Source organism: Silene latifolia, chromosome Y (genome assembly GCF_048544455.1).
Source record: "Silene latifolia isolate original U9 population chromosome Y, ASM4854445v1, whole genome shotgun sequence".
Lineage (NCBI taxonomy): Eukaryota > Viridiplantae > Streptophyta > Magnoliopsida > Caryophyllales > Caryophyllaceae > Silene > Silene latifolia.
In genome coordinates this window covers 24,184,469-24,194,468 of record NC_133538.1, presented here as the reverse complement: position 1 = coordinate 24,194,468, position 10,000 = coordinate 24,184,469, and the positions used below count along the sequence as shown (strand labels likewise).

At 36.3% G+C, this 10,000-nt stretch overlaps 1 protein-coding gene across 1 annotated transcript; it reads right to left on the bottom strand.

Moving 5' to 3' along the window:
* Window positions 1-2,680: 2,680 nt before the first annotated feature.
* LOC141627731 (uncharacterized) lies at window positions 2,681-3,157 on the bottom strand. The gene has a single exon (XM_074440954.1). It carries the CDS (start codon window positions 3,155-3,157, stop codon window positions 2,681-2,683), a length of 477 nt encoding a protein of 158 aa, XP_074297055.1.
* Between the last annotated feature and the right edge of the window lie 6,843 nt (window positions 3,158-10,000).

Genomic DNA, 10,000 nt, shown 5'->3' with positions numbered 1-10,000 from the left:
CCATCAGGTCCAGGGCTTTTATCAGAGCCAATACTAAAGAGAGCATTCTTAATTTCAGAGTTCTCAATAGGTTTGGTCAGTCCCAAGATGTGCTCATCAGTTACACATTGTCCCTGCTGGAGAAAAGAAGTATCCAGGGGAGAACTGTCTACAGAAGTACCAAGGAGACTTTTATAATATTCAACAAATCCAGCAACCACATCATCCAGACCAAATCTATCCAGACCATCTTTATCTTGGATTTGCCCAATGATCTGTTGCTGCTTCCTATCATGTATCCTTGCATAAAAATACTTAGAAGAGGAGTCACTGAAAGAAATATGCTCAATTTTAGCTTTTTGTTTTAACATAATTCCTTCAGTCTTTTTTAGCTGCACAAACTTTGCAAGCAGTGCCCTCTCCTGATCCAAGAGAGCAGTAGAGTGGAGATCAGCTTGGAGTTGCGGTTGACATTGGTGAAGCTGGTCCTTGCAAGCAGAGATCTGGGAAGAGATATCATTAAAATTGTGCTTATGCATTAAAGTGAGCTTAGTCTTTACATTTTTTAGTTTTGCGAAAAGCTTGAATTGGAGAGAACCATTGACAGGTTCCATCCAGGCATTCTGGACTGTGGTGTGATAATCAGGGTGCTCAATCCAGCAGTTTAGGAAACTAAAACGTGCATGGACATGTTGATCCTCAAACACAGTAACCAGAATTGGAGAGTGGTCAGAAATACCAGGAGCTAGGAAATTTGCAGAGGTAGCAAGGAAAGTGGTGAACCAAGAAGAGTTTGTCAAGGCTCTATCTAGTTTAGACCAGACTCATCCCTCATCCTCCTGCTTATTATTCCAAGTAAGCTCACTACCAGTACCATAAACATCATCTACCTCACACTGCAAGAGGCAAGAGTTAAAATCAAGGATGTCAGCAAGGTGAGCAAGAGTCTTACTAACATGTTCTTCAGCAGTTCTGACTATTATCATTATCATTATCATTATTATTATTATTATTATTATTATTATTATTATTATTATTATTATTATTATTATTATTATTATTATTATTATTATTATTATTATTATTATTTTTCTTATAAAAGAATGCACGCAGCTTTCATTAAAAGAAAAATCAATGTTATTATTATTATTATCATTATCATTATCATTATCATCATCATTATTATTATTATTATTATTATTATAATTATCATTATCATCGTTATCATTATTATTATCATTATTATCATTGTTATTGTTATTATTATTATTATTATTATTATTATTATTATTATTATTATTATTATTATATTATTATTATTATTATTATTATTATTATTATTATTATTATTATTATTATTATTATTATTATTATTATTACTATTATTATTATTATTATTATTATTATTATTATTATTATTATTATCATTATCATTATTATTATTATTATTATCATTAACATTATTATTATTATTATTATCATTAACATTATTATTATTATTATTATTATTATTATTATTATTATTATTATTATTATCATTAACATTATTATTATTATTATTATTATTATTATTATTATTATTTTATTTTTATTTTTTTTATTATAAAAGGATGCGCGCAGCTATTATCCGAGCCCCCCAGCTATTATTATTATTATTATTATTATTTTTTGCAAGCAAAGGGAGAATCCCTCTCCCAACTTCATCGGGGTTGCCTAAGGCCGACCGGGTGATCCAAGGAGCGAGCAAACCCTCGGACACCCGGACACCGGACACGGCAAAGAAAGGTCCACTTATTCAACGGGGTTTCCCCTCGAAGGCCGAAATAACCGCATGCGTACCCCACAGTGGGATTTGAACCCAGGACCTCGCAATTCACAGAATTTTTTCACGCTTTGAGGGAGCCTGGAATCACCACTGGGCCACAAGCACTTGGTTTTAATATTATCATTATCATTATTATTATTATTATTATTATTATTATTATTATTATTATTATTATTATTATTATTATTATTATTATTATTATCATTATCATTATCATTATCATTATCATTATTATCATTATCATTATCATTATCATTATCATTATCATTATCATTATCATTATCATTATCATTATCATTATCATTATTATTATTATCATTATCATTATCATTATCATTATCATTATCATTATCATTATCATTATCATTATTATCATTATCATCATTATCATTATAATTATCATTATCATTATTATCATTATTATCATTATTATTATTATTATTATTATTATTATTATTATTATTATTTTTCTTAAAAAAGGATGCGCGCAGCTTTCATTAAAAGAAAAATCAATGTTATTATTATTATTATTATCATTATCATTATCATCATCATTATTATTATTATAATTATCATTATCATCGTTATCATTATTATTATTATTATCATTATCATTATCATTATTATTATTATTATTATTATTATTATTATCATTATTATCATTATTATTATAGTTATCATTATTATCATTATCATTATTGTTATTATTATTATTATTATTATTATTATTATTATATTATTATTAATTTATTTATTTATTTTTTTTTTGCAAGAAGTCAGAATTTCTCATTATAAAATGGGAAAAAAAAAGAGATCTTACAAGAGTGAGCCAACTAGATCGAAAAAATAAACAAATAAATCACCAAAACACCCAAATTACCTTAAGAAGGTAGAGAGTTGTTGGTCAACGTCCAACCCTCTGCTCCAAGCAAAGAACCTCATCCCAACTTCAAATTTCAGTCGCGCCAGGACCTTGTCCACATCCATACACCTCCCTTCAAAAACTCGTCTATTCCGTTCTTGCCATATATGATAGACAACAGCAGCAATAGCACAGCAAGCAACCCTCTTTCGAACGCCCTTACCCCTATTTAGAGAAAGCCTATACAATTCATGCTTGATACTCAAAACTCGCCTACACACCCCCTGCCAGTTCAACACTTGCTGCATAAGAGCCTTTGAAAAAGAACATTCAAAGAACAAGTGAGAATTAGTTTCTGCCGCATCATAGCACAACACACACCTACTAGGAAGAGACACCCCCCTTTTGCTTATGTTTTCAATGGTAGCCAGGGCATGGTGAGCAGCTAAAGTAGCCACAAAAGCATGTTTTGGGATAACAGAAGCATTCATCAGTGGCTTCATCCATCTCAAGTTGTGACCGACTCAAGCGAGAATAGTATACACCTCCTGCAAAGGAAATTTACCCCCCTCATGCCACTCCTGAAATAACCACTGAGCCACATCCCTATAACCCACTTTGGCAACAAATTCATCTCTAATCTTCAGAATCTGCTTCCATATAGGGGAACTGCAATCAGTAGCATCCATAAGCCAACAAGATTGGTGTTGAAAAATGTATTCTCTAGACCACATCATCCAGATAGAAGTGCAATTATGATTGTAAAACCAGAACATCTTCAGTAACAACGTTTTGTTCCAACTCAGGATTTCCCTTATGTCAAAACCACCCTGCAATCTACCCCTACAAACTTTTGTCCAACTGAAGAAAATGAACCTGCTCTTAAATTCAGACCCCCAGAGAAACTGCCTACAGGCCTTCTCAGCTTCATGAATGACTCCCTTAGGGAGAAGGAGGCAAGCACACCAAAAGGATTCCACCCCAAAAATTGCAGTATTAATTAAATTTACCTTTCCTGCATAAGACAGCTGCAACCCAGTCCAGGCCCCCATCCTGCCCTTGATCTTGGCCAAAAGAGGTTGAAATAAATCTCTGGTCAGTCTAGAGGAATGTAATGGTGTACCAAGATATTTAAAAGGGAAAGACCCTTCAACAAAACTAGTAGCATGAAGAATCTCTGCCTTGACCCCTGAACTGACCCCAGCAAAGTAAATATTTGTCTTGCTAGTGTTAGGAGTGAGGCCAGAAAAACTAGAGAACACATCCAGGCACTGTTTAACAGCCATCACCGAGGGCAAGTCTCCTCTGACAAACACTAACAGATCCTCAGCGAAAATTAAATGGGTCAAATACAATTTGACACACTTAGGATGATAACTGAAAGAAGGAAAAAACTTAATATCTTTAAAAATTCTTGTGAGCACCTCCATGCAAAGAACAAAAAGGAGAGGGGAGAGAGGGTCTCCCTGCCTCAAACCTCTCTTTCCCATAAAATAACCCTCAGTACTACCATTTATTTTTAGAGAAAATCTCGAGCTAGTGACCATAGTAGTAATCCAGTTACAAAATTGAGTGGGTAAGCCATAAAGAGGGAGAATAGCCTGAAGGAATTTCCAATTCACAGTGTCAAAAGCCTTCCTAATGTCAACTTTAACCACACATCGAGGGGTTTTATATTTCCTACCATACCCTCTAACCATCTCAGAAGCCAACATTGAGTTATCAAAAATAGACCTATCAGCGACAAAAGCAGCTTGCTCCTTCCCAACAAGCAGAGGCATCACTTTTTTAACTCTGGCAGTGAGAATCTTGCTGATGGTTTTATAAATGGTAGTGCAACACGAAATTGGCCTGTACTCAAGGACAGTAGTGGGAGCATTCCCTTTAGGAATAAGAGAAATAAGGGTGGAATTAACCTCCTTTAACAGCTTGCCAGTGGAGAAAAAATCAAGAATGGCAGAGGTAAACCTATCCTGAATTACATCCCAAGCATCCCTGAAAAAACCAGACGAGAATCCATCAGGACCAAGACTCTTATTAGGATCAATAGAGAGCAGAGCAGCCTTTACTTCAGCTGGTGTGACAGGTTCCAGAAGAGTAAGGCCGTCAGTAACAGTCAAACATCGCCCATTAGCCATTATTGCACTATCAAACTCCACAACATCCTCATCTGACCCAAGCAACCCAGTATAATATTCAATGAAGCCGTGGGAAATAGCAGTGGGGGTAGTGCAAACCTTTCCCTGAACATCAACAACTTTGCTAATATTTGAAGCATTCCTACGAGTGGCAACTTTAGAGAAGAAATAGGAAGTTTTGGCATCTCCCATCTTTACCTCAAAAGCTTTAGCTCTTTGATAAACAATATTAAGCTCAATATTTTTAAGCTTGCAGAGTTCCTGATTGATATCCTTTTCCTCCTGACAGAGAGTATGATTGGTAGGGCTCTGTTGTAATTTGACCTGGCATTGATGCAATTGTGCTTCCAACTGTTGAATTTTAGTATCAACCCCAGCATAGGAACTTTTATGCAAAGACCTAAGATTCCCTTTTATCCCCTTTAAATGCTGAACTAATTGATACATGGCACAACCCTGAATTGGGGACTGTCATTCTCTAGCAACTAGTGAAGTAAAGTGCTGATCCTGCCCCCAACAATTAAGGTACTTGAATATTATTATTATTATCATTATCATTATCATTATTAATATTATCATTATCATTATTATTATTATTATTATTATTATTATTATTATCATTATCATTATCATTATTATTATTATTATCATTATTAATATTATCATTATCATCATTATTATTATTAACATTATCATTATCATTATTATTATTATTATTATTATATTTATTTTTCTTATAAAAGGACGCGCGCAGCTTTCATTAAAAGAAAAATCAATGTTATTATTATTATCATTATCATCATCATCATTATTATTATTATTATAATTATCATTATCATCGTTATCATTATTATTATCATTATTATCATTGTTATTGTTATTATTATTATTATTATTATTATTATTATTATTATTATTACTACTACTACTATTATTATTATTATTATATTATTAGTATTATTATTATTTTTTGCAAGAAGGTATAATCCTTTTATTCATCCTCAAGGTGGGGAAAAAGAAAAGGATAAAATCTTACAAAGAATAGCCCCTATAGCCTAAAGAAGAAAGGCTAGCAAGAGTGCAAGGAACTAATAAAACGAGAAGAACATAAGGAAGAAGACCTATACAATAAAGACACTGAGATGATAAGTTTGGCCTGAGTAAGCAGCTGATGCACTGTGTGTTCATGGATGCTAAAGATCCTGCAATTACGCTCCTTCCAAATAGTGTAGATGACACAAGTAAAGCAACTTAGAAACCAAGTGTGCTTCCAATGCCGCCTAGAATGCCTATGCAAACACCAGTTCAACTCAGTGTGATAATCAGTACTCCTATTGGGAACACGAGCCCGGACCATGAGCTCATGCCGAGCTGAGAGAATGGACAAGCAAAGAATAGGTGATCATGAGTTTCACTATCTTGCTTGCAGAGAACACATCGATTAGGAGTGATGAATCCCCTAAGAATTATTTTGTCCACGGTTGCTAGTTTCTGCTGAAAAGCTAGAGAAGTAATGATGTTGTGCCTAGGGACTACCACCTTAAGAAAAAGCCCTTTAGACCAGGAGATAGTAGGGTGACACGGTCTAAACCAGTTGTAGGCTGCAGCAACCTGAAACTTATCACCAGAGCACCAGCTATGAAGGAGAGCTCTTGCAACAGCAGGAGAACCAGTGACAGTCAGTAAGTCATTTTTAACACTGATGATACTCCGAAAGCTTTCACTATATCTGTCATGAACAGCAGCATCCCAGATAGAGCAATGGGAGAGATGGTATTCTGAGTGCCAAATGCTTCATAGTCCCTGAGGAGTCTGATCTAATAACCACAACCATTTGGATATAAGCGCTTTATTCCAGGAGAGGAGCTCTTTGACCCCAAAGCCACCTTCATTAGTTGGAGCACAAATACTAGACCAACTCCTTACAATCATCTTCTTATCTGTGGCTTTGATATTCCAGAAGAAATTCTTGCATAACTTGTTGATAGTTTTAAGCACACTTTTGGGAAGCAAGACACTGGCACACCAAAAGTTCTCAATGCCAAAGACAACACTGTTGAGAAGCTGAAGTCTACCAGCATAAGAAAGCAATTTGGAAGACCAGTGTTGAATGGAGGCCTGAATTTTGTTGACAAGGATACCATACATATCCACAGTGGTACGAGCTGTGTTTAGGGGCAACCCTAGATACCTAAAAGGGAAAGATCCCTCAGAGAACCCAGAGGTAAGCAGAATCTGGGACTTAATGCTAGGAGAGACACCACCAAAGTAAATTTTAGTTTTGTCCACATTAGCTTGAAGCCCAGACCAGCTAGAAAAGAGGCCAGGGGTTTGAGAAAAGCACCGCACGGAGAAGGCACATCCCCTCGAATAAAGATCATAAGATCATCAGCAAAGATTAAGTGAGTGAGTTTCATTTTAGAACACTTTGGATGAAGAGACACTTGAGGATGGGAATTGAGACATCTCAAGTATCTAGATAGAATCTCCATGCTAAGAACAAAAATATAAGGGGAGAGAGGGTCTCCTTGCCTGACTCCACTTTTCTCTTGAAAGAAACCATGGACTGAACCATTGAGCTTAAGAGAGAACCAGGAGCTTGTGAGGCACCCCATAATCCAACTAATAAATTGTGGAGGAAATTTGAGAGCAAGCAGCATATTTTCTATAAAAGACCACTGAAGAGAATAAAAGGCCTTCCTAATATCCACCTTAATCAAGCACCTAGGAGTGAGATACTTGCGACCATATCCTTTAACTAAAGATTGGGACAACATGATGTTTTCATGGATGCTCCTTCCTTTAACAAAAGCTGCCTGTTCAGGACCAATTAAGTGGGGAAGCACAGTGCTGAGCCTAGTGGATATAATTTTAGAAATTGTCTTGTAAAAGGTAGTACAGCAGGAAATTGGACGAAAATCCATGACTGTGGAGCTAACCTTCTTCTTAGGAATAAGGGCAATCAAGGTAGAGTTAGCTTGCTTACTCATTCTACCAGTTGAAAAGAAGGAATGGACAGCTTTACAATAAGACTCCCCAATAAGAGACCAACAGTGCTTAAAGAAAGCAGAGGAAAACCCATCTGGGCCAGGACTTTTATCAGAACCAATAGTAAAAAGAGCAGCTTTGATTTCTTCATTAGTGATAGGAAGAATCAAAGCATCAGCAGCTTCACTAGAAACAGTAGGGCTCAGCTGAATATAGCCATTATCTAAGGGAGAAACAGGAGAGCTAGCCCCCAGAAGACTCTTATAGTAGTCAACAAAACCATCTGCAACACTATCCAGGCCAATTCTATCAGCACCATGCCTATCTTTAATCTGACCTATAATTTGTTGATGTTTTCTTTCCTGAATCTTTGCATAGAAGAATTTAGAAGAACAGTCATCATGAATGAGATTTTGAACCTTAGCTTGTTGCTGAACAATAGTCTTCTCAATATGCTTAAACTTGCAGTAAAGAGACAAGAGCTCTTTTTCTTTAGAAATTAGCTCAGGAGAAAAATTATCACTTGCATAGCAGAGTTGTGATCTTTGAGATCTTGTTTCAAGCCCACGAACCTTAATAGAGATGCTAGTAAAATGCTCTTTATGTAGTAATCTTAAACTCTTCCTAACTTTCTTCACTTAGCGACTTATAAGTGGAAGAGCCATAAACCGGAACATTCCGGGCCTCATGCACAATATTATCATAGTCAGAATGATCAAGCCAGCAATTTAGAAAACTAAACCTTGATTTTCTGCAAGGATCCTCAAAGATGGTAACCACCACTGGAGAATGATCAGAAACTCCAGGTTCAGGGAAATGGGCAGAAGTAGCAGGAAAATGAGTAAGCCACTGAACATTAGCCAGAGCTCGATCAAGTTTGGTCCAAACCCTTGATTCAGGGAGTTGCTTATTATTCCAAGAAAAATCACAACCTGAGCTAGTAAGATCCTCCACCTCACATTGATAAAGACAAGAATTAAAATCCATAATATCAGCAAGATCAGGGAGAGTGCCCCCAATCTTCTCAGAGATGTCCCTAATAACATTGAAATCTCCCAAAATTAACCATTTATTCACCAGGGGCTTAATATTTATAAGATGAGACCAGAGACCATCTCTCTCCCTAGCATCATTACTAGCATAGACAAAAGTGATATGGAAGACCTGACAAGTTGCATTATGGAACACCTCACAATGAATAAACTGAGAGTGAACATGAAGAGGAGTTACAACCACAGTAGAGAGATTCCAAAGCAACAGGATTCTGCCATTAGAATGGAGGTCCAGATTACAACAAGAGCCCAAGTTACTAAAGTAAGAAGAAATAATCCTACCATAGTTTCTTTGCTTAATTTTTGTTTCCAAAATACCCAAAATATCCAGCTTATTAACCCAAAGGAAGTCCTTAATTTCCTGTAACTTTAAAGGGTCATTACACCCTCTAATATTCCAAGATGAGACTTTCATTGGCCACCTGTATCAAAAGGGTGAGTATCCCCTATGCTCTCAACCAACAAAGTATGTGAGGGCAAAGCTCCATTATCTGGAGGAGTTAAACCCAGTTGGAGTATCTGAGTGCCATCAGGGGCAGTCTCCTCAAGACATAAAGTATCAGAGCTATGATGAGGTACATCCAAACTATTATCCAAAGAATAAGACTGAGTTAGATCCCCTCTCTTCAAGGCTATTTGAGGGTGAACAACTTCGTCCTTCTTGTTGCATACTGAGTGCATTTCAGTATTCAAAGAAGGAGATTCAGATGCGAAGTCGGTGTGAGGAGCCTAGCAACAAGCATTAGAGCTATGCACGGACTATCGAATCGAATGCGGCTACGTGAATCGAGGTATCACCTAGCAAACAAGGAACAAGGGTGTCAGGAACCAACACAGAGGTAGGTTCCTGAACATACTGAACAAGATCCTCCTCAGAAGGAAGAGTGGGAAGAGGCTCAGGATCAGCCACAGGTGCTATAGGAGTAAAGGAGTTAGTCACTGAAATAGTTGGAGATGAACTCCCTCTCTTCAAGGCTATTTGAGGGTTCATACTCACCTTCTGAGTGCTTCCAGAGTGCATTACAGTATTCAGAGAAGAAGAACCAGTCCCAGAGTCCAAGGGGATAGAGTGGCCTTGACTCAAAGGAGCAAGAACATTCTTCTGGGAATCTGAGGTACCACCTAACACATCAGAAGAGGAAGTTTTTCCAGTAGA

Bases quoted from the DNA above. Each gene is read 5' to 3' on its own strand.
- LOC141627731 (XM_074440954.1), bottom strand. From the start codon at position 3,157: ATGAATGCTTCTGTTATCCCAAAACATGCTTTTGTGGCTACTTTAGCT.